The sequence below is a fragment of the Hyperolius riggenbachi genome, chromosome 9, assembly GCF_040937935.1.
Source record: "Hyperolius riggenbachi isolate aHypRig1 chromosome 9, aHypRig1.pri, whole genome shotgun sequence".
Lineage (NCBI taxonomy): Eukaryota > Metazoa > Chordata > Amphibia > Anura > Hyperoliidae > Hyperolius > Hyperolius riggenbachi.
In genome coordinates this window covers 34,872,172-34,897,112 of record NC_090654.1, presented here as the reverse complement: position 1 = coordinate 34,897,112, position 24,941 = coordinate 34,872,172, and the positions used below count along the sequence as shown (strand labels likewise).

Sequence of the window (24,941 nt, the reverse complement as noted above, 5' to 3'; positions counted from 1 at the left end):
TGCCGGTGTGGTCTGTCAGTGGTGGTCGGTGTGACGGTCAGTACAGGGGGCCGGGGGTGTTAGGGCTGGACAGTCACTACCCCATAAAGCGGTCACCCCTGCGGATGCCAGTGTGGTCTGTCAGTGGTGGTCGGTGTGTCGGTCAGTACAGGGGATGTTAGGGATGGACAGTCACCCCTGTGGATGCCGGTGTGGCTCTGTCAGTGGTGGTCGGTACAGGGGGATGTTAGGGATGGACAGTCACTCCCCCATGATGCAGTCACCCCTGCGGAGGCCTGAGTGGTCTGATCACTAATACTCGGTATGTCACACAATATATGGCGGCGTTGCATACAGATACTCACACCTCCAGGATGCGGTCCCCCTTGCGGATGCCGGCGCGGTCTGCAGCTCCTCCAGGCAGCACAGCGCTGACATGCTGGAGGGGGGCGTACAGCTCACCATTAATGCTCCGCAGCTGCCCCCCTTCGCTGACCTGACCCCGTACATTGAAGCCATAGCCGGACTCTGACTTCACTATCCGCACCACCCGCGGGCCCCCGATCCGCTCGTCCGCCATCTTGGCCGCATCCAGTCACGGGACCCGCAACGGGGGCATGCCGGGAGATGCAGTGCGGAAGAGCTGTCAGGCCGGAGGGGCGGAGCCTTGCGGCGCTGTGGCCAATCCGTGTCCGAAGGGGTGGCCGCCTTAGCCAATCGGAGTAGCGTCCCGAGCGACCAATCAGCGCAGTGACAGCTGAGGCAGCGGCCAATCTCTGGCGGGAGATTTCTCATGGGAGGAGGCAAAGTGCTTAGCCGAGGCCTTGTCATGTGACCAACTGACTGAGGTAATCGGGCGGGAAACATGAAGTGACAAGTGAGCAGGAATGACGGAGTCTAATGAAGGTGGAGGAGAACTGAACTGCGTATACTCCAGGGCTAGGGGGCATAAACCTACCTTTTGAAATTGGTATATCTTGAATGCTGAAATCCCTCTTGCATTGCACTAACCTCAAAGTGTTCATTATTATTATTTAGTTGTGTAGCGCCAATATTTTCCACAGCACTGTATAAGTCATGTCGCTTCCAATCAGGGCGTAACAATAGACCCTGTAAAGGATGCAGCTGCAGGGGGCCCTATGGGGGGAGATGTTTCTTTTTCCTTTTATGAGAGACTGACAACTAAGGGCATGAAGAGAAAAAAAACGTTCTGCTCTCTGCACATTTGTTCTAATGACTGAATCTGCTCAGCCATTGATAAGAAATCATTCAAAGTTTTGTAGACAGTCCCTATTCAGTGTGCAGCAGGCTCTTGTGTACAACGCCCTGCCCCTGCCTCTCCACCCCTCCCCAAGTGCTGAGTACTATAGTGATACTGGAGGAGACTGCAAAGCCAATATCTGCATGGGGAAAACACATTCAAATGTGCACTAGCAATTGTATAACATTGTTTCTCAGTTTACCTGTGCACAAAATGGGGGGGTGGGTGTTAGGGGGGCCCATCCAAAGTTTCGCAGGGGGGCCCAGTGATTTCTAGTTGCGCCCCAATGACCCTTGGTCAATGGCCAATTTTTAGGGGGAAGCTAATTAACTTATCTGTATGTTTCTGGGATGTGGGAGAAAACTAAAATGCCCAGAGGAGGAAACCCACAACAACATGAGGAGAACATGCAAACTCTGTGCAGATAGTGCTCTGGCTGGAGGAATCGAACTGTCCAATCCACTACACCACCATGCTGCCTATTATTTCTTTACCTACCTCCCCCTTTATGTTTCCCCCTCTTAAACCAATTACACTGTGCAGGAGTAACAGCAATTAGTGATGGGTCGTTCGCGAACGAGCCGGCTCTTTGCTGCGAACGACAAGAGCCGGTTCTCAGTTTCAAAAGAGCCGATGCCTCAGCCGCCCTACACAGCTCTGATTTGCTGTGTAATAAAGGGCGCTGAGGCATGCTGGGAGATGTAGTCCTCCTCTTGCAGTCTGTAGGAGTGTATGGGGCGGAGCAGTAGCAGGAGGGATTGCGCCAGTCAGAGAAGCAGTCAGGAGTTGTCATGGAGACAGGGGCGGGGCCTTTACTCCGATTCTGAGTGGTGTCTAGTGATATTTAATGAAGAGCCGATTGAGAGCCGTAAGAGCCGGCTCTTTAATGGGAGCCGATTCTCTGAGAAGAGCCGGAATTCCCATCACTAACAGCAATGACTCCACAATGAGGTCTGTGCCCTCTGGGTGTCATACTTACCTCCTGCAAGACTGCTGCTGTGTTTTCCCTCTGGAGTTCTTATGCCCTTGGTTGGGCACAGACGTGTCCCAAAATACAGACCTCTGTGCATAAAAGGCTATCGCCCAATGACAGCAAATTTTTTAATGCAAAACCTAAGTAAATTTGACATAGAGAACATACACTTCTTGGCCTTTACATATATACTGTTGGAATTGTCACCGACCCCAGAAAGTTTCAGCTATTCTAGACAAAATTGCATTCAACAATTAATAGGCTTTGTCAGCTTCTTTAAAAAAAATGTCTTCAGTCCTTTCAACTATCTCTCAGCTCACTAAACAATACTGGGCCTATAACTGGACATCCAAAGCCGCATGTGAGAGGTTAAAGTCAATATTTTTCACCTTTTCCATCTTGATGCATTCTGATCCCACCTGTTCCTTTTGTTCTTCAAGTTGATGCCTTTGAGATAGCAGTAGGAGCCATACTATCCCAGGGATTTGGTCCAAAGTCACTGCGCCGTCTCATAGATATTTTTCCTCCAGCAAATTACCGGTAAACTGTGCAGAAAGAAATTATGGAATCAGAGTTGTGGGTGGTGCTGCCTTCTAGAAATAACTCAACATCTCTCTCATTTATTTAGATCACAAAAACCTGGCATATCTGTTCTGCTAAGAAATCGCAACCTTGCCAGGCCAGGTGTAATGGTGTGGAATGTTTGATGCATATGGGAGCAAATAGAGCCAAAGGCAAATGATATGCAGCAATTGAAGTCAATAGGGACCGTATATAAAAAATGAAGCAGATACTTACCTATGGAGGGGGAAGGCTCTGGGTCCTATATAGCCTTGCCGCTCCTCTCTCTGTGTTTTCGTTCCTGCGCTGGCTCTCCCGTTTCAACCCTTTCCCGCGGGGAACTTTGGGAGCAGAGTTTTCCCGAAGACCGGTGGCTCTGTACTGCCCCTGCGTAATCGCGCGCAGGCGCAGTACAGAGTCGCCTGAAGACTTCCAAAGCCTCCTTCGGTCGGTGAAAGCGGTATTTGACAAATTTAGTCAAATACTGCTATTGGGGGAGCAGCGCAGGAACGAGGGGACCGAGAGAGGAGAGGGAAGATTATAGGAACCAGAGCCTTCCCTCTCCTTAGGTAAGTATCTGTTTCATTTTTTTAAATGTGGTTCCCATTGATTTTAAGGATTATAAAGTCGAGGTCTAAACTGTGTTCTGTCAGTCTGTCCAGATTAGGGTTGTTCTGATGATGCTGGGGTGACAGACCTTTCAAAGAACAGTATGTTGTGAGATCCTTTGCTTGGCGTTTTAAAGGTGGTGCTGTAAGGAAGAAGTGGACACTGTGATGGTCTGACAAAACTACAGGATTAATTTTCACATTGGATATTGAGAATCCTGAATGAAATATGAGGTCCAAGGTGTGGCCTCTCTTGTGTGTAAGGAGGTGAACGGCTTGAGAGAAGCTCGGCTTATTCTTGGTGAGAAGTATCTTTCTTTCTAGCTTAGAGGAATGGGTGTCCACCCATGCGTTGAAGTCTCCCAGGATTATCCATCTAGGTGTTCCAATGGTAGGCAGGATAGAATATCAGCAATTGTGTTCAGCGTCTAGTATATTGGCATAATGAGCCCCCTCTCTGTGGTTCCTGTCTAGGAGTATACTGCACAGAGGCGTAGGGAGAAAATTTAAAGTGGAACTGTAGTCAAATTTTCCTCTCGTCCACAATACATTAGTCACTCCATTATAAGTTCTACGTAGGAGCAAACTCCATACTCGAGTTCAAAATAAAGTGTCCCGTTTCACTTACCTGGAGCTTCTTCCAGGTCCCTTGCTTTCCTCCCAGTCCTCTTCCTTTGGTCCCCTGTGTACAGTGCAGGGTGGCACACCTCCTTGATCATGCTCCCTTGGCTGGGAACATTCTGCGCATACGGAGTGTCTTACCATACATGCACAGGCACAGGTTCAAGGAGGTGTGCCACCGAGCCAGCGCACATGTAGCAGTGCAGGACTTAGCTAAGTCCTGCACTGTACTGGCTCACATAACAGATCGAGGGACCTACAAGAATAGTGGTCTGGAAGCAGCACCAGGCAAATAAAAGAGGACACTTTATATCTTCGACTTTTAAGTGCTTGAAAGGTTTACATTCGTCTGCTCCAAAGAACCTTGTCAGTGTGCTGCGGTGAACTGAGCTTCCTTGCAGGGCTGTGGAGTAGGTACAAAAATCATCCAACGCCTCAGTTTATGAAACCACCGACTCCGGGTACACAAAATTGCTCCAACTCCGACTCCTCAACTCCGACTCCTTAAGCTGGCCACTAACGGTCCAATTTCTAGCGAAAAATCATTCGAGCGATCAGAAATTCTGATCGGAAGTGAAATATTGTAATACATCGTTCACTACACCATCAACGAACCAATCTTTGCTTCCTGTCTATCACAACCAACAAGAAAATCCAAATTTTTGGTTCGACGAAAATTAATTCGGACGACATTTTCTTCACTCATTCATAATCGATTGTGTCCACCAATGGAGATTATTTACAACCAATCCGATCAGAATTTCTGATCGCTCGAACGATTTTTCGCTAGAAATTGGACCGTTAGTGGTCAGCTTTAGTCTAATTTTTACAAAGGCTATGGATTTGGTTTAAAAAAATCATCCGACTCCTATTTATTGAAACCACCAACTCCACATCCCTGCTTTCTAGGTTCTCAAGAGATAGATGGTTGTGTTATTTCTGACTGTAGGGTAACTGGATATTACATTATTATGCAGGATGGCTGACGAGAGTACTAGCTGCTGTGACCAGAGGAACTGTGTTTTTCACAAAGATGTCATGGTTCAAGGGCGGGTAGGATAACTATATAGTTAATAAGGAGTTGGAACAGAAGTTTGTAATTCTATGTTGTGCCAGACTATAATTTCGTTTTAAAGTGGAATTACAATCTGGCATAGTATAGAATTAAAAAACTCTGTTCCAACTCTTTATTAACCCAATAAAAAACTTCTAAAAAAATATATGGGTCAACCTGGCAATGATTTTGTATCGAGGGACACATTCATGCGTTTGTACTACGTCTGTTTTTGCTTCTGCAGCAGACATGTGGCTGGTATGATTTTGACTGGATTTGGCCTGGTCCATGTCTGTGGAATTAGTAAAGGGGTGTCCAGATTGAGAAACAGACCAAGCGTGACATGGTCTAGTATTTTCACAAAAGGGAAAATAAATCCACAATAATACTACATACAAATACGGGTTGGTTTTAGGCAACCACTGTTTATAGCATGTGGAGAAAACCGTCTCCACTCGCATAGAAAGTCCTCTTCCAGACTTGGGTCACACTCCAATCGAAAAAGGTCCACTGGAACCACTGGATATTGGTTGCAAGGATAAACCCCTAAGAGGGGCACTCGACTATACAGGGTGGGAGGAGGTGCCACAGTATGAGTGTAACCTACCAATTTGGGAGTTGGAACAGTCATACCTCGATGTGGAGGTTAAATAATAATTTATTGGACACCAAAAACATACAATGCATTTCTCGGGTATCACCTGATTCTTCAGGTTAATAACACAGTGTCTTTTATCTCTGTAGTATGGTAAGGAGTGCCTTCTCCCACCCTGTAATGTCTGTGGAATGTGCACATATTTGTGCTGGCATTGTATGGGCAGTAACTTCTCATGAAGAATTATTCCACAATGCAAGGGATATACTGTATGTCCATATTCATATCACATTTTCTCCAACGTTTTTCCCTAGGAGATAACTTTTCATCTTCTGTTTAAAATAACTTGTCAGCAAGGCCGGGGGCCGAGGCAGAGGCGAGAGAGGCTCCAGCCTCAGGGCGCAGTGTAGGAGGGGGCGCAAAATTCACTCAGCTACTATTCCTATTGTGTATGAAGCAGAGCGAAATAAGAGAAGAGGATACATGGCAGTGACTGCAAGCCAGATAACTAGAGATTAGGTTTTGGGAGGATTAGGGGCCCTGGGGCGCCTTTTAGTCTAATAGCAATCAGTGTGTGATGGCTGGGGGGGCAGGGATGGAGGGGCGCACTTTGGTGTCTCAGCCTTGGGTGCTGGAGGACCTTGTTCCAGCTCTGCTTGTCAGCATTCTCCAATTGAAAAAGTAGGTGAAATAGCGTTGTCAAAATTATTCTGAGTATTTTCTTCCTTGCTTGCTCGTGAATTAAAGTTGACCTGAACGCAGAACGTCCGCTCTGCTCTAAAAGATATGCAGCAGCGTAAAAACCTTTAACCTCCTTGGCGGTAACCTCGTGTGTGACACGGGGTAAGCCGCCGGAGGGTGCCGCTCAGGCCCGTCTGGGCCAATTTACATAATTTTTTTTTCAAACACGCAGCTAGCACTTTGCTAGCTGCGTGTTTGGTCTGATCGCCGCCGCCGATGTGCCGCTACCCGCCGCGGAAACAGGCCCTCTTCCCCGCATACCCTTGCGCAGCCTGGCCAATCGCCGCCAGGCTGCGCTATGGGGTGGATCGGGACTCCCTGTGACATCCATGACGTCGATGACATCACTCCGTTCGTCGCCATGGCGACGGGGGAAGCCCTCAAGGAAATCCCGTTCAGAACGGGATTTCCTTATGGGCAAGCGGCGATCGGAGGGGACGGGCGGTTGCCGCGGGGAGGGGGGGGGGAAGCATGTAGCTAGCGCTAGGCTAGCTACATGCTAAAAAAAAAAGTGAAAAAAACCCTCCCGCGGCTGCGCACCCGCGGGAATTAGGGGGGTTAAAGGGATTCTGTAGGGGGGTCTGAGGATAAAACCTGCCACTTACCTGGGGCTTCTATCAGCCCCCTGTAGCAGTAATGTCCCGCACCGTCCTCCTCCGATCTGCCGGCCCCTGTCTAGCACGGCACGCTGTCCAACTGCGGCTGCGCAGACGTGGCCGCGGCCTGCTCGCTCCCGCCCGCATCATCGGAAGCTTACTGCACAGGTGCAGTACAAGAAAACTTTGTACTGTGCAATAAGCTTCCGAGGACGCGTAAGGCAGCGCGCATTATTCGGCTATGACAGACAAATAATTGGCCAGTACCGGCGGCGGGGAATAGCAGATCGGAGGAGGACGGCGTGGGACATTACTGCTACATGGGGCAGATAGAAGCCCCAGGTAAGTGGCGTTTTTTTTATCCTCAGGTTCCCCCCCCCCACAGAACCCCTTTAAAGAAAGAATCTGCAGTGTGTCTACTTCCTGCCTTCATGGAGGCAAACAAAGGGTTAACATCCTGTGTTCACATATCAGCTGTGTCTGGCAAGGACTGCTGAATTTCTGTGCTGACACAGCTGAGAGATCACATTACACTAGTGATTACTTACAGGGTGGAGGGGGGATTAGACAAGCTAAACTCTCTAAAAACACACAGGGTGCATTTTTCTCTTGTATTCTTTGTGTCCTGTGCAAGAGTTCAGGTCCCCTTTAAAAAAGAGCCATTGGGGTTGATTCATGAAACATCTGTAATACGGTGCACACACTGCGGTAATATTACCATGCACACACTCTCTGAAGAGTTAGAAACAAATGAGCCGCATGCTTTCATACCTTAGTGAAGGCAGCCTACTTTAGAAACAAACATTCGCTTATTATATTGGAACTGCCTGTTCCCTTTGAGACTGCAACGGGAGATCACCTGACAACTCTAAGTCATGTTTCCAGAACTGTGGTCTTATCAGATCTTTATTCCATATATGGTGGCAGTTCCCTCGTGCTTCCTCTTTCTGGAATGGGGCGGTGAATCTCCTAACACAGGTCTTTGATAGACCATTCTCTAAACGCCCTGCAGTATACTTGCTTGGCCATAAGAGGTAGGGAACTAAGTGTCCTGTAAACCAATTGCTCCAATTCACTCATTTAAAGCGGACCTGAACTCAACTTCCTCTGTGCCCTAAAAGATAAGCAACAGCAAAAAAAATTTTCTTTGTTACAGCGGATACAAATCCTGCAATAAATCTGCAGTGTGTCTATTTCCTGCTTTCATGGAAGCAGAGAAAGGGTTAATATCCTCTATTTACAAACTAGCTGAGGCTACCGAGATTCCTGAGCAAACACAGCTGAGAGATCAAATTACACTTGTGATTACTTGCAGCTGAGGTGGAATTAGACAGGCTCTTTACTCCAAACACAAACAGAGTGGATTAATCTGTGTTTTGATTGTGTTCTGTGCAAGAGTTCAGGTCCACTTTAACCACTTCAGCCTTCAGTCGTTTTTATTACTAATTATCACAATGAATTGATCTATATCGTATTTTTTTTCACCACCAATTAGGCTTTCTTTGGGTGGTACATTTTGCTAAGAATTATTTTTTTCTAAACACATTTTAACGGGTATTAAGAAAAACATGGAAAAAAATCGTATTTCTCAGTTTTCCACCATTATAGCTTTAAAATAATACATGCTGCCATAATTAAAACCCACACATTTTATTTGCCCATTTGTCCCAGTTATTACAGCATTTAATTTATGTCCCTATCACAATGTATTGTGCCAATATTTTATTTGGAAATAAAGGTGCATTTTTCAGTTTTGTGTCCATCACTATTTACAAGCTTATAATTTAAAAAAATATTAGTAGTATACCCTCTTGACAAGCACATTAAAAAAGTTCAGACGCTTAGGTAACTATTCATGTTTTTTTTTTAATTGTAATTTTTTTTTAAGTTAAAAAATTTTTATTTCGGTATTTTTTGGGTGTGGGAGGTAAACCGTTAATTTTAAATGTAATGTATTATGTTTTGTGTGGAAAAAAAATGTATGTACATGTAGTTTTCCTATTTGGCCACAAGATGGCCACAGTCATTTTTTTTATTCCATCCTGTAAGCGAGCGCTCTCGCGTACAGGAAGTATAAGGAGGGCGTGATTTTTTGTTTTGTTTAGAAAGACCGCGGCTTCGCATGAGAAGCTATCAGTCTTTCTACTGGGGACTTAGATCAATAAATGGGAACTATGTTCCCATTCATTGATCTCCAGGCTAATGAGGGAACGGCATGGAAGTGCGCAGGCACAGCTTTTTGGATGTGACAATCATGTCCAAAAGGCTAAAATGGTTTTATAAATGAGGCACTGTAGTGACTTATTGCAGGATGCAGTAAATTATTCATGATGCCCACAGTTACAGTAATTTTCCCGGTTTCAGCATCAGAAAGACTTCCTATGTTCATAAATTGCTGTATATTGGTATGTAGACCCGCGCTCCCAGTGATGTCACAGCTTAGGTTGATTAGATGTCGGTACCTGTATTATACATTTTAGAATGTAAATCAGGGTGAGGAAAGATTTTACAATGGGCAAACACTAACTAAATAATTTATAGATGAATATTGTAAACAAATAAGCAATTTTATTCCATTAACCCTTTCAGAACCGGCCACCTAAACCCCCTTAACCCTTTCTGGACCAGCACCCTCTGCCCCCTTAACCTATTTTGGTTCCTGGACGTAGAAACTACATCCAGGAACCATGTGCGCTAACGCGCGCGCGCGTGCACACGCACTCCCGGCCGCGGATTCGGTAGCCAGGGAATCAATGTATCGGGCTATGGTGCCCGATCACTGATTCCTCTCCCCCGTTGAAAAAGCGACAGCTTCTCTCGGAAGCTGCGCCTTTTCTGGCCGTTCCCTCCCCGATGCGTCACTCTAAGCGTGTTACGCTTAGAGTGACGTCATGTAAACAAACTCATGGCCGCCATCTTGTGGCCAAAAAGTAATACTACAACTGAAATTAAAGATAAATTAAAATGAACACACATTTACATTATAAATCTATTGTTTACCCCCCACCCTCCCAAAACTACCCAAATAAAATGTTTACTATAAAAAAAAAAAAAAAATTACAATAAAAAAAAACAAACATGTAAATATTTACCTAAGGGTCTAAACTTTTTAAATATCAATGTAAAGATGAAATATTTCTATATTTTTTATTTTATTTTAAACTTGTTAATAGTGATAGATGCAAAATGGAAAAAATGCACCTTTATTTCCAAATAAAATATTGTCGCCATACATTGTGATAGGGACATAATTTTAACGGTGTAATAACCGGGACATATGAGCAAATACAATACGTGAGTTTTAATTATGGAGGCATGTATTATTTTAAAACTATAATGGCTGAAAACTGAGAAATAATGAATTTTTCCATTTTTTTCTTATTCTTCCTGTTAAAATGCGTTTACAGTAAAGTGGGTCTTAGCAAAATGTACCCCCTAAAGAAAGCCTAATTGGTGGCGGAAAAAACAAGATATAGATCAGTTCATTGTGATAAGTAGTGATAAAGTTATAGGCGAATGAATGGGAGGTGAACATTTCTCACGTGAAAACCACGGAACCTGAATGGGTTAAGGACCAGAGGGTGCTGGTCCAGCAAACCGCCGCTTCCCGACGAATCGCCGCAAGTTACCGTTGCTCCCGCCGGACACGCCGCTCTGTCCCCGCCGCAGGCTGCTCTCTCTGCCGTCGCTATGACGGCAGAGCGCTGGTCAGGAGCCGCTTTCATTGGCTCCTGACCCTGTCACTCCATGTAAGCCAATGGGAAAGGCTTACATGAATGACAGGGCCAGGAGCCAATGAAAACGGCTCCTGCCCGGCTCACAGTGCTCTGCCATCATAGAGGTGGCAGGGCATCACATTGCGGCGGGGGCAGAGCGGACCGAGCGACGCAGACGGGCTGGGGCGCGCGGTCAATGGGACGTAGAGTTTACGTCCGGTCAGGACCGCAGCGCCCCCTGCCCGATGTAGATTCGTACTCGCTCGGTCCGAAAGTAGTTAAGGACCAGGCGTTTTTGCTGAAAGGGGGGCGCGTTTGGGGGGTCAGCCAGCCGGATCCCCTCTGTGGTGTGCTGGGCTGTCTGCCCCCCCCCTTTAGTCAGATGTCCTCCCTGCATGCAGCAGCCATTACTCACCTTCCAGGCTCCAGCGATGAGCCGCAGCGGACCCCTCTGCTCCGGCCGGCGTCTCTGCTCCTACTGCCTGCTCAGTTCAGGGTCGCGGCTTGATGACGTCATCAAGCATGGACCCAGCGCTGACGTCAGAAGGAGCAGAAATGCCGGCAAGAGCGTTGGGGGGCGCCGATCGTCGCGGGAATGGCAGGGAGGTGAGTGGATCCTCTTCTTACTCCCCTGCCGCCGCAGCTGTCTAATTGATCACTACAATCCGCCGGCGATCGTAGTGATCACATGGTCAGCAGCCATACGCGATGGCTGCTGATCACTGAGGGGAGATGTCAGCTGTCATATGACAGCTTAATCTCCCCTCTCCGGTGCGCACGATCTCGTCGGGTCGGTTCGTTAGCACGGACGTTGAATCAACCTCCAGTCAGGTTGGCAGCACCACCTGCTGGGCGTAGATTCAACCTACGTCGGTCCCCAAAAGGTTAAATTATTTTTACTACAGTTCTTCTTTAATCTGGTTATACCTAAGCATACAAACATTAACCCTCTTCACTCAAGAATGATTGAACCTGACAGGGTTCAGCAGGAATCCCAGGTTATGAGCATAAAGTGTTTGCTTGCATGCTAAGTGGTGTAAGTAGAATAGGGGCCCTTCCTGTTAACGGGGAGACCTCATCATCACTGGTGAAAGGGTCTAGTACATAATGCTATTGCATGTAATCCATTTTTGAAGCTACCGACCCCTTTCATCAATCGCATAAAGCGGTATGAAATCCAGCATTTCTTCTTTGCTCTAAAAGATTATTTACAGCATATAATATACTACCACAATTAATTTTTTAGCAGAACAGCATTCAAACCGTTAAACACAGAACTTACTTTTTCAATAGAATGCTCCCTGCAGTGAGAGCCTCATATCTGAATAGGTGATAATATTATCTTGTGTTTACTAAATTGTAGCAAAAGAGGAATGCAAACATTCCCTGGCAGTGGAGAAACTCCTTCTAGATCAGACACAGCTCAGAAAAAAAATTCACTGGGTACATTAGGCCCGGTTCACATTAGCATCCCTGCCCGGATTTTCCAGATCTGATCCGGACCGTATACTGTACAAACGTAACGTACGTTCCGCATAGCAATGCAAAGTCTATGCGGACGTTCACACGTGTCCGTTCCATACAGTACGGAGCCGGACCGGATCCGGACTCCGGACACTTTTCCAACATGCGCTATTTTTTGGGTCCGGATCTCCGGCCCACGCACCCGGACCGGAGCCAGACCTAAGCCTGACAGCACCATCCGGAACACAGAAACCAATGGGGAACGGAAGGCACAGAACACACTGCCTACAAAAACCTGACGTTCTACCCCACTTCCTATGCGTATCCAAGCGGCCATTTCGGATGGCGACACATGGGCCAAGCATGTCTGGAGTGGAGCAGCAGTGACAGACGTGCTGGAGCTGTTTGGCAGAATGTCGGAGGTGGAGGTGAGGCCTACAGCGGAGGAACCTGATTCTACAGGTGCACCTTCTGCTGACCCCAACATATTTTTATTTAAATTTCACTATTTTTTGCCCACGGATTCGGATGGCAGCCTGATGCATGCCTGATACAAACGGACCGGATCGGATCCGGATCAGAACCGTACGGTTCTGATCAGGATCAGGTCCTGATCCGATCAGGATCCGGTCCGTTTACTTGCCAAAACGCCAGTGTGAACGGGGGCCTTACAATATATAAATACTGAAGCTATGAAAAAAATGCAATGGCAGCTTTCAGAGCAAACAAACTGTACTTCGGGAACTTGGAATTTTTAAATTAATAAATGATACTTGTGCACAAAAGCAAATATGATAACTATATGGGTTATAAAAAGTAGTAAAATACATTTTTATTGAATATTATGTCAGAGTTTAACCTCTTGAGGGACCTCGCCCCATCAGTCTATCACAACGGATCGCTCCTGTCTACCCCTGGGGGACAGCCGTGTCACACGGCCATCCCCAGTACAGCGCTGCCTTTGATCACAGCGCTGTACAGTGTTAATAGATGGCGGTTTCGCCGTCTAACAGTCCCTGATTGGCGATCGCCACTGGGAGACTGATGGCGGAGCGGAGCTCCCTCATTCATGCGGAGATGCGTATGCAAACTCCTGCAATCTCCGCCCGCACCCTGCACATTTGATGTTTTGGTTCATTAATCCTATATTCTTGGAAATACAGAGAGTGCGCCGCTGTCAGAGCACTCATGACGGTCTCATTATTCTCTATGCTAATGCTAGGCTATACAGATACACAAATGTTACTTTTGTTATGCAAGCATAGGTGTAACTATCACCCTTCCTCAGGTCATATAATATTGCATCGTCGCCTTTGAGAGACGCTCAAGTGTTTTGAAAGGCTCGAAATGTGATATATGGCCCAAGGTGGTGAGTTATCCCACAGAAGGTGTCATTATCGGTTAAATTAAAGGAAACCTGTAATGAAAAAAACAGCCCTCTGGTGGTACTTACCTCAGGAGGGGGAAGCCTCTGGATTCTAATGAGGCGTCCTTCACCATCCTGGCGATCCAGCGCTGGAAGCTCCAGGGAGATAAATATTTACCTACTGCAATCCAGCGCAGACGCAGTAGCGGCTTTCCCATTGTGCTCTGGTAGAAATAGCTGAGCCCGATCGTCTCTGCTCTACTGCACAGGAGACTCACGCCTGTGCAGTAGAGCGGACTCGATGGGGCTCAGCTATTTCTGCCAGAGCCCATTAGAAAGCCGCTACTGAAGGTAAATATTGTTGAACCTGTGCAGTGCTTGTCGGGGTCATTTTTTTAGGGGAGCTAGTTCTAGATCCCTGAGGGAAGCCTCATTAGGACCCCGACGCTTCCTCCTCCCTAGGTAGCTACCCAATAGGGGCTGGGTTTTTTTGTTACAGGTGTACCTTAAAGAGGAGCTGTTAGGAATAAGGTCTCAGAGAAAAAAAACACATATATTAGTAGCTAAATATTGGCTGTACTTACATTACATATGCATTTCACTGTCCACGTTTGGATTTCACAGAATTTTTATATAGTATTTGCAGAGAATGATGCTCCTGACAGCTCATGGCAGGTTCCATGTTTGTCTGTCTCGTATGAAGCCAATTGTGATGTCATATCCTCCCTGCTTCCTGATGATTCGACTCACAAAAAAACATCCTAATGGTTCATAATCAGACAACGCTACTGTGCAGTGAATATTAATTAGCCATGTGGCTAGGAACAATAGCGGACTCACGCAGTATACTCTAACTGAACATGTGCTGTGAGTTAGGCTGCTGTTACAAGCTGCTGTAACATGAGCCTGTAACTTCTCACTGTGAAAGCAGCCTTAGGGCGTTATAGGGAAATGAAGGGGAGGACCCAAGGTAGTACGCTGGGAAGAAGAAGCAGCCCCAGAATGCTTTGCAATATATGTTATGCGTCCTGCCGGCCTCCTTAGGAGCTTGGGAATAACAGCCTTGCTGTTCAGCACACATCAAAGTAAGAGAGATTTTTAACTTCAGTATTGCCTTTTTGGCTTCCTTCTAAACTGTTTAACACAGGAGAATAGAGGTTTAAATTAGCTTTTGCAGCCTGACAGTTACTCTTTAAGCTACATTCACACAGCCATGTCAGGATTCATGTTTTCTGACACACGTCTTTAACACGAACCATTCGTCTGTCCGTCCGTTCTCATAGACTTACATCAATTCCATCAGCCTCCATCGCCATCCGGCTGATCTGGAAAGTTCATGCAGGTCCCAAAGTTGAATTCCCCTTATTGGAATGAACCGAATGGATCCGCTGCTGTGAATGAACTATTGTAGCTCAATGAAGCAAGTGTCCATAGTTGTTGTTGCCCCTCAAGGCGTTTCTATAGGACCCAAACCCTTAATTACCGAGCACCCCACTAGGCTAGGCCACATCTAAAGAGCACCTGTGTTGGCCAGTGGTGGGTGTGGTGCTTTGCTAAGAAGAGGATACTATGTCGCCCCTTCTGGCAAGGCGCTGCTACCATGTGCTGATGCTATAGCAAGCATGGTATACGAGTTGTGGTAATCCTCACGCTGGTGGGACTTCTCTGCTCACTACCAGCTTCTATGGCCAGGATATATTTTGTCATAAAGAGACCTCAAAAAATGTCATGCCACTTGGTAAAGTTAATCGAGAATTCCCTTTCTCTCAATAGTAAATATATAAAAGGGAACTGAGCAGGTCTCCGGGAGTTTTTAGGGGATAGATCAGTATTGCAAGTATTTAGAAATATCCGAACATAATGCGAACATTTGTAAAGAGCTTTTCTCCTAACGGACTCCAAGTGCTGAGGAGCTGCAGCCATTGGAATGCACTCAAGAGGCCACCTTGCAGTGTTAGGGAGTCTTGCCTTGAACCCCTTACTGCATAGGTAATAACCCTAGCCAGGATTCGAACCCTGGGGTCATTACCTATTCAGTAAGGGGTTCAAGGCAAGACTCCCTAACACTGCAGAGGGGTCTCTTGAGCGCGTCCCAGTGGCTGCAGCTCTTGAGCACTTTGAGTCCGCCAGGAGAAAAGCACTATACAAATTTTTGGATTATAGAAATATTAGGAGTCCTATGTCTTTCGTCAGTATAAAACCACAATGTTTATTAATATATCTTAAAAATTAGACAGTGATTACACATAGCATTCATTAAAAGAATCAAAACATAAACGTGTGATAGTTCATGTATATCAATAGACAATGGAATTAATCATGTATAGATCGTTACAGACCCCATCAGGTAAGATAATACGAAACTTCTAAATGGCTTAGGAGAATCCATCTGACTCTGATCATTGCCACTAGGAGTATTCTAATAGTATGACCCTCTTTTATTAGTGCAGAGCCAGGCACTGGGCTCAACGTGTTTCGTTAAGATCTACTTCACTTCCTCAGGAGGTGTCCAGCCCTCAAATGGGTATATTTGATTGTTTTCCCCCTTTAAATCCACTGTTTAAATTAAGGTAACACAGGTTTTGCATATGGTGCTTATTCAATCTTTGAGACTCACTAGTGAAGGTCCCCATACATGAAGAGGGTAATCAAAAAGCAAAATATTCCCTTCCTGTCAATCCCCAGGTCAGTTTTAAGTGAATAAATGTATAAGGAAAAAGGATGTCCATCCAAAAAGGTAGAATTGGAAGGACTTTTGAGAGTATCATAATGGTCTATATGATGGCCAGACTTCCTGAGGAAGTAAAGTAGATCTTCACGAAACATGACAATTCCAGTGCTTGTTCCTACACTAATAAAATAGTGTCATACTATTAGAATACTCCTAGCGGCAAAGTTTGGGAGTCAGGTGGATTCTCCCAAGCCATTTAGAAATGTTGTATTATCTTACCTGATGGGGTCTGTAACGATATATACATGATTAATGCCATTGTCTGTTGATATACATGAACTATGACGTGTTTTTGTTATGGTTCTTTTAATGAATGCTATGTGTAATCACTGTCTAATTTTTAAGATTTATTAATAAACATTGTGCCTTTATACTGATTAATTACATATGACTTCTAAAATTTCTAAGGACTTACAATATTAAAGGGGAACTGAAGTAAGAGGTATACGGAGGCTGCTATATTAATTTCCTTTTAATCAATACCAGTTGCCTGGCAGCCCTGCTGGTCTATTTCTCTGCAGTAGTATCTGAATAACACCAGAAACAAGCATGCAGCTAGTCTTGTCAGATCTGACATTAATGTCAGAAGCACCTGATCTGCTGCATGCTTGTTCAGGGGCTATGGCTAATAGTATTAGAGGCAGAGGATCAGCAGGGCTGCCAGGCAATTGATATTGCTTAAAAGGAAATAAACATGGCTATCCTCTAAAAACTCCCAGCCTGCTCAATTTACTTTTATATATTTTATAGCCAGGAAGCAGGTCTGGTCATTTTTATTATTATTACTATCATCATATAGCAATTTGTAGAGAACATGGAGCATTCACTTGTCTTACTAATTTAATAATTTACTTTTATTCTCTAATGTTTTTTAGGGCATACATTTGCCAGCACTGCTGTGACCAGAGAGTATTGGATTAAGGTTACTGGTACAATCCTCATTGACAAGTTCCTCTTACACATATCCCTCCACTGCTCCACATGGTTATTTGCAGGTAAGGCTAGACACAATCGTATGACTGATTATCTTCCCATGGCATTTGGACTTAAAGAGACACTGAAGCGAAAAAAAATGTATGATATAATGAATTGGTTGTGTACTATAAATAATTACTAGAAGATTAGCAGCAAAGAAAATATCCTTATATTTTTATTTTCAGGTATATAGTGTTTTTTCTAACATTGCATCATTCTCTAATATGTGCAGATTACACAACATTCAGCATTCAAAATGATTCTTTCAGAGCAGTCTGTGAAGTAATGACCTCTCCTCTGGCAGAGAAAAAGAAAACTGTTCACTTACAGTTGAGATAATAAAAGTCAGAAGACAGCCCTCTCCACGACTTTGAAAGTCGTAGAGCTTAATGGCTTTTTCGTATAGAGATAACAACTGGAGTTTCTTAACTCTTCCTGTACTGGAAACAGTTAGACTGATGTATGTGATCTTAATGTTTTATTTCTTAGCTGTACTACACATACAAATCATAATATCATCATTTTTTTTTTCACTTCAGTGTCTCTTTAAAGTGTACCAGAGATGTGGTAGAAGTAATAAAATATACATCCCTGGGGCTTCCTCCAGCCTGATCGCTCCCACTGTGTCCTCTTCTCCCTCTCGGTTTGCCCGCTACTAGCCCTGGAAAATCCGTCATTCGGGGCCGGTCTGCGCATAGGCAGTCCGGCCAGGCGCGCTCCCCTGTCTTGTTCCTGGAGGCGCAGAACGCCTCCAGGCAACGTGAACACAACGGGAGCGCACGTGCGGCCGCGCATACGCAGTTGGCCCCGGACCTGAGGACTCTCCAGGACCAATTGCAGGCGAACGGAGAGGGAGAAGAGGATGGCGTGGGAGTGACCAGGCTGGAGGAAGCCCCAGGTATTTATATTTTATTTCTAAACCCCCATCTCTGGTACACTTTAATTGCAGTGAGAATAGAGTGAAAACACTTCTGGGAATGAAAATCAATTATGGTAAATATTTACAAAGAAATACAATAGAATCTCATTATAGTAAACTCTGATATACTAAACCTCCGGATATAGTAAACTCAGTCCTCAGATCTGTATAATTATACAATGTATGACCAATTCTGATGTAGTAATCTTCTGATATAATAAACTACTTTTCCCGGTCCCACGGAGTTTGCTATAAAAGGTTTTTTACTGTATAGAGTATTTTCATATTTTGTGACAGTACCTATTCCTATTATAATTACTTTGTGAACAATAGGTGGCGCTATCCACACATAAATTGTACCTCTGAAAAATTATACCAAGTCAAAGAGGGTGAGTACATGTGTCAGAATGGGTACTGCTACACAGTCTGCTCTTAAAGGGAACCTAAACTGAGAAGGATATGGATTTTTCCTTTTAAAATAATACCAGTTGCCTGACTCTCCTGCTGATCCTGTGTCTCTAATAATTTCAGCCACAGCCCCCTAACAAGCATGCAGATCAGGTGCTCTGACTGAAGTCAGACTGGATTAGCTGCCTGCTTGTTTCAGGGTGTGTGATTCAGACACTACTGCAGCCAAAAGAGATCAGGAGGACTGCCAGGCAACTGGTATTGTTTATAAGGAAACATCCATATCCCTCTCAGTTAAGGTTCCCTCTAATGTCTGGTTTGCTAGGATAAGATTAAACCAGGTTAAAGTTGACCATACACTCGTCGATTTTTCTCATTCAATTCCTTGCAGATTCAATACAGTTCAGAAAGGAATCGATCGTTTTGGAACATTGAGTGGAAAATTAAGTGTATGGGCACCTTAAAGTGAAAAAAGTGACCTGAACTCTTGCACAGGACAGAATGACATAAAACAGAGAGAAGTGCACCCTGTAAGTATTTAGAACGTTTAGCCTATCGAATTCCCCTCATCTGTGACTAATCACTACTTTAATTTGATCTCTCAGCTGTGTCAGCTCAGGAATCTTTTCTGCCAGGGCAGAGCTGCTAATTTGTAAACACAGGATGTTAACAATATGTCTGCTTCCATGAAAGCAGGAAGTCGACTGCAGATTTATTGCAGGATTTGTATCAACTGTAACAAAGAAATGTTTTTCTTTGAAGGTTATTATGCTGTTGCTTATCTTTTAGAGCAAAGAGGAAGTTCTGAGTTCAGGTCAGCTTTAAAGTGAATCTAAACTGGGAAGGATATGGATTTTTCCTTTTAACATAATACAAGTTGCCTGACTCTCCTGCTAATCCTATGTCTCTAAGGCCTCTTTCACAGTAGGTTGTTGCGTTTTGATGCGACGTTAAAGTTGCAACGCAAATTACAATGCAACGCCCCAAAAAAGTTGCACAGTACTGTCTGTGCGACATTCCCAGTGCACACGTTGCGTTTGTGTGTAACGTGTAGCGTTATTAGAAAGTGCTGCATGCAGTGCGTTATACACATTATTAGCTGTGTTAGACTGTTTGCACATGCTCAGTAATGACATGGAAGCATACTTTTCATTTCCTGTATGTTCTACTGTATGCGATGATAATGGGGCATTAAGTTGCGTTGCAGACTTTTTAGGGGCGTTGCGTTGTAGTTTGCGTTGCGACTTTTTAGGGGCGTTGCGTTGTAGTTTGCGTTGTGACTTTTTAGGGGCGTTGCGTTGTAGTTTGCGTTGTGACTTTAACGTTGCATCAAAACGCAACGTCCTACTGTGAAAGAGGCCTAATACTTTTAGCCACAGCCTTTCAAGCAAGCATGCAGCAGATCAGATGTTTCTGATGATTAGCTGCATGCTTGTTTCAGGTGTGTGATTCAACCAATACTGCAGCCAAAGAGACCAGCAGGACTGCCAGACAACTGGTATTGTTTAAATGGAAACATCCATATCCTTAAAGAGAACCTGTACTGAGTAAAAATATTTAAAATAAACACATGAGGTAACTTCAAATGAACATTACATAGTTACCTTGCCATCAGTTCCTCTCAGAAGCTCATCGTTTTCTTCTGACAATAATCCCTTCCAGTTCTGACAATATTTTGTCAGATCTGAAATATATCAGTTGCTGTCAGTTATAGCTGAGAGGAAAACTGGTGTACCAGGTAATGTCCATGTTTCCCTATGGCTCAAGTGGGCGATGTTACAGTTTAACAGTGTGCTGACCAGAAAGCGGTTATGGGGTAATGGCCATTTTCAAAATGGAGGACGGAAAATTCCCTTGATCACAGTGAACAAACAGGACGCGGGACAGGAGAAAGACACTGAGGAGTAGACTACACAGGAGGTAAGTATGACTTGTGTATGCTTATTTTGACTTTTAATTTTCAGTTCAGGTTTTCTTTAAGGTTCCCCTTAATGCTTGGAAACAGTTCCTGAGATTAGTGAGTTATCTTTAAAGGAAATACAGTGGGATAAGAAATTGTTTATCGTAGTTAACGCACCAGAGGGTGTGAGTCACCTCAAAGTTTATAGGAAATCAGGCTATGCCAAAAATCTGTTAGGGCCGTTAAAAAGCCTGTTTTAAGGCATTGTTTAAATCAAATTAGAAGATAGCTTCAATAACTGAAACTACTACGGTAGCTGTACAAAAACAGGACACCGAGAGCCAAATACAGTGGGTTGCAAAAGTATTCGGCCCCCTTGAAGTTTTCCACATTTTGTCACATTACTGCCACAAACGTGAATACATTTTTTTGGAATTCCATGTGAAAGACCACTACAAAGTGGTGTACATGTGAGCAGTGGAACGAAAATCATGCATCATTCCAAAAAATTTTTACAAATAAATAACTGCAAAGTGGGGTGTGCATAATTATTCAGCCCCCCTGAGTCAATACTTTGTAGAACCACCTTTTGCTGCAATTACAGCTGCCAGTCTTTTAGGGTATGTCTCTACCAGCTTTGCACATCTAGAGACTGAAATCCTTGCCCATTCTTCTTTGCAAAACAGCTCCAGCTCAGTCAGATTAGATAGACAGCGTTTGTGAACAGCAGTTTTCAGATCTTGCCACAGATTCTCAATTGGATTTAGATCTGGACTTTGACTGGGCCATTCTAACACATAGATATGTTTTTGTTTTAAACCATTCCATTGTTGCCCTGGCTTTATGTTTAGGGTCGTTGTCCTGCTGGAAGGTGAACCTCCGCCCCAGTCTCAAGTCTTTTGCAGTCTCCAAGAGGTTTTCTTCCAAGTTTGCCCTGTATTTGGCTTTATCCATCTTCCCATCAACTCTGACCAGCTTCCCTGTCCCTGCTGAAGAGAAGCACCCCCAGAGCATGATGCTGCCACCACCACATTTGACAGTGGGGATGGTGTGTTCAGAGTGATGTGCAGTGTTAGTTTTCTGCCACACATAGCGTTTTGCATTTTGGCCAAAAAGTTCCATTTTGGTCTCATCTAACCAGAGCACCTTCTTCCACATGGCTTGTGGCAAACTGCAAATGAGACTTCTTATACTTTCTGTTAACAATGCCTTTCTTCTTGCCACTCTTCCATAAAGGCCAACTTTGTACAGTGCATGACTAATAGTTTTCCTATGGACAGAGTCTCCCACCTGAGCTGTAGATCTCTGCCGCTCGTCCAGAGTCACCATGGGCCTCTTGACTGCATTTCTCATCAGCACTCTCCTTGTTCGGCCTGTGAGTTTAGGTGGATGGCCTTGTCTTAATAGGTTTATAGTTGTGCCATACTCATTCCATTTCTGAATCATCACTTGAACAGTGCTCCGTGGGATGTTCAAGGCTTTGGTAATCTTTTTGTAGCCTAAGCCTGCTTTAAATTTCTCAACTTTATCCCTGACCTGTCTTGTGTGTTCTTTGGAATTCACGGTGTTGTTGCTCCCAATATTCTCTTAGACAACCTCTGAGGCCCTCACAGAGCAGCTGTATTTGTACTGACATTAGATTACACACAGGTGCACTCTAATTAGTCATTAGCACTCATCAGGCAATGTCTATAGGCAACTGACTGCACTCAGATCAAAGGGGGCCGAATAATTATGCACACACCAGTTTGCAGTTATTTATTTGTAAAAAAATGTTTGGAATCATGTATGATTTTCGTTCCACTTCTCATGTGTACACCACTTTGTGTTGGTCTTTCATGTGATGTGGAATTCCAATAAAATTGATTCATGTTTGTGGCAGTAATATGACAAAATGTGGAAAACTTCAAGGGGGCCGAATACTTTTGCAACCCACTGTATAGTGTAGTATAAATGTTTAGAGTAAATGCAGTATACTCACCAAGCAGGGTCACCACAAAGGTAACCACTATAACAGCAGGTGGGGAGATTAACTACTTCAGGACCAAATTCATTTTCACATATCAGCACTGCTCCTATTCATTTGCCAATAACTTTATTACTACTAATCACACCTAAATGATCCTCAGAGTTTCCTGACCTCGTACTCGTAGACTTCGTTTTGTCTCGGGTGTACTTTAAGCCCTTCTACCCCCTCTTCCCTTCCCTCATAGTTTCCAAAATAAAACATTTGAATAAAATAAAACAAAAAAAAATGTTTATTTATCTTGCAAATAAGGGCTTGTAGATAGTGACACAGTATAAGCAAACACAAAATGGAAAAAAATACACCTATATTTCCAAATAAAATATTGTCACCAGACATTGTACTAGGGACATAATTTAAATGTTGTAATGACCAGTGACCAGAACAAATGGGCAAATGTGTGGGTATCTACAGTAGCACTTTTTTATTTTCAAACTGGCTGAAAACTGAAAAATAATGTTTTTGGTTACAGTTTTTTTTTCTTCTTATTCCATTTAAAATTCATATGTTATAAAAAAAAATTCCTAGCAAAAATACTGTGCAACGAAAGTCTTCAAAAAAACGTTTTATACCATATATACCCGAGTATAAGCTGACTTCAGTATTGACCGACCCCATCCTTTACTTTAAAAAAAATAAAAACATACCAGTATCATATGAGAGTCTCACACTACTACCATTTTAGAGGAGTTAAAGAGACTCTGTAACAACATTTTCAGCCTTATTTCTTGTATCCTATAAGTTCCTATACCTGTTGTAATGTGCTCTGGATTACTGCAGCCTTTTCTAGTTGCACTGTCTCTGTAATATATCTAATCTTTTCTTTATCAAGCTTTGTCGGGCCAGGGAGGAATGCACTGCCTCTGCTGTGATAGGGAGAAGTTATGCACACCCCCTCCACGCCCCCTGCAGGCTCTGTATGTGTGCTGTTTGTATGAGTCACATGCAAAGTCTCTGCTCACAGTCAGCCTGTCTGTGACCTTGCGAACAGCTGTGAGTGCATCAAGATCAGTTCAAAACACAGACAAGCCGCTAAGGCAACAAGTGGGAGAAACATTCCAGCAGTCAAGTCACGTTTGAGAGGAGCCACTGCAAACAGGCACCTACTCTGATGATGTAGTTCCTGTTTGGCGGCCATCTTCATTGTTTACAAAAACAATGAATAAAACAGTGATTTTACCACCAGGAAAGAAGCGGGGAGCGGCGAAAATGTCACAGAGGGGGCTAGGAGAAGACAACAGGCTGGTACTTTTATTTATGTAAGATTTTCACAGTACAGATTCTCTTTAACTCAGACTCCATGAAGACGGTCACCAGGGTGCGGGAAACAGCTAATAAAGAACAAACTAAACCTAACAATTGGTCTCCTCATACCCCATTATGGGATAACCCGAGATTCAATCACTTTTACTTAATACCAGACCAGAACCAGTCATCTGGATTAGATATGGGATCAAAACCCTGCGAGATATTCATACAGGTAATTTACTCACTGTTAATCATCTTAAATCTCAATACTCACTTCTGAACTAGATGTTTTCTTCAGCTCAGACATGCCTTTAATACCCAATTCCCTGCTGAATCAGTAAATCTAGAAAGCACACAAATAGAATCCACCTTGTTACAGCTTAACCTACCTAAACCCCTAGCAGCAGGGGCGTAACTAAAAATCACTGGGCCCCCCTGCAAAACTTTGGATGGGGCCTCCTCCCCCCACTTTCTGCACAGGTAAACTGAGAACCAATGTGATTACATTTGCTAGTGCACACTTGAATGTGTTTTTCCCATGCAGATAAAAACTGACAACAGTGAAGCACTGGGACCATTTTCTCTATGAATTACATTAGCTTCTTTGATAAAACATGCATGTTTTCACACATACAGACACTCGTGGTGCATACAGAAAACCCACAGATGAGTGTGTTCCGAGCCTCAACTTAGCTCTGTCCACCTCTGATGGTAGCAGAACTGGCTGGGTGCAGCGTGCTGTTCAGAAGACCCTACTGCACACTGAATAAGGACTGTCTACAAAACTTTGTATGATTTGTTATCAGTGGCTGAGTAGATGCAGTCATTAGAAAAATTGTGCAGAGAAAAGAAAGCTTTTTCTCTCCATGCCTAGACTCCTCAAGCATCACTACAGTACACAGCACTGCGGAAAAGCTGGGGGCGGGGCATTGTACATAACCCTGCTGCACAAAGAATAGGGACTGTCTACAAATATTTGTCTGCAAAACTTTGTATGATTCCTTATTACCCCTTAGAACCCCCAAATATTGCTTATCTGGAATCAGTGAAGAAACAATTCAAGACATAGCCGGCTTTTGGCTAAATACCTCTGCTACTATGCTGGGGGGGGGGGGGGGGGAGGGGGCTGGATGTTCTTGGAAGACCTCTACTTCCTTTACTACTTTTTCTCTTCTTTTCTTTACCTCTGCTTCACTTCA

The 24,941-nt window shown here is 44.2% G+C and overlaps 1 protein-coding gene and 1 long non-coding RNA gene across 4 annotated transcripts in view; one reads left to right on the top strand and one right to left on the bottom strand.

Annotated features, from left to right (window-relative positions):
* SNX27 (sorting nexin 27) overlaps window positions 1–582 on the bottom strand; it is a 90,190-nt gene extending 89,608 nt beyond the window's left edge. Inside the window, exon 1 of the mRNA XM_068252458.1 lies at window positions 345–582. Within this exon, the coding sequence (XP_068108559.1) occupies window positions 345–559 (215 nt within the window). The 5' untranslated portion in view covers window positions 560–582. The remainder of the gene's footprint in view (window positions 1–344) is intronic.
* Window positions 583–844: 262 nt separating this feature from the next.
* Window positions 845–24,941, top strand: part of LOC137532209 (uncharacterized) — a 97,555-nt gene continuing 73,458 nt past the window's right edge. For 2 of the 3 annotated variants that reach the window (XR_011023881.1, XR_011023882.1), the window contains exons 1-3: window positions 845–949; window positions 17,142–17,261; window positions 18,960–19,098. This is a non-coding gene — a long non-coding RNA (uncharacterized lncRNA). Of the gene's footprint in view, window positions 950–17,141; window positions 17,262–18,493; window positions 18,553–18,959; window positions 19,099–24,941 lie in introns of those variants that run through there. The other variant, XR_011023883.1, reaches the window with a different exon arrangement.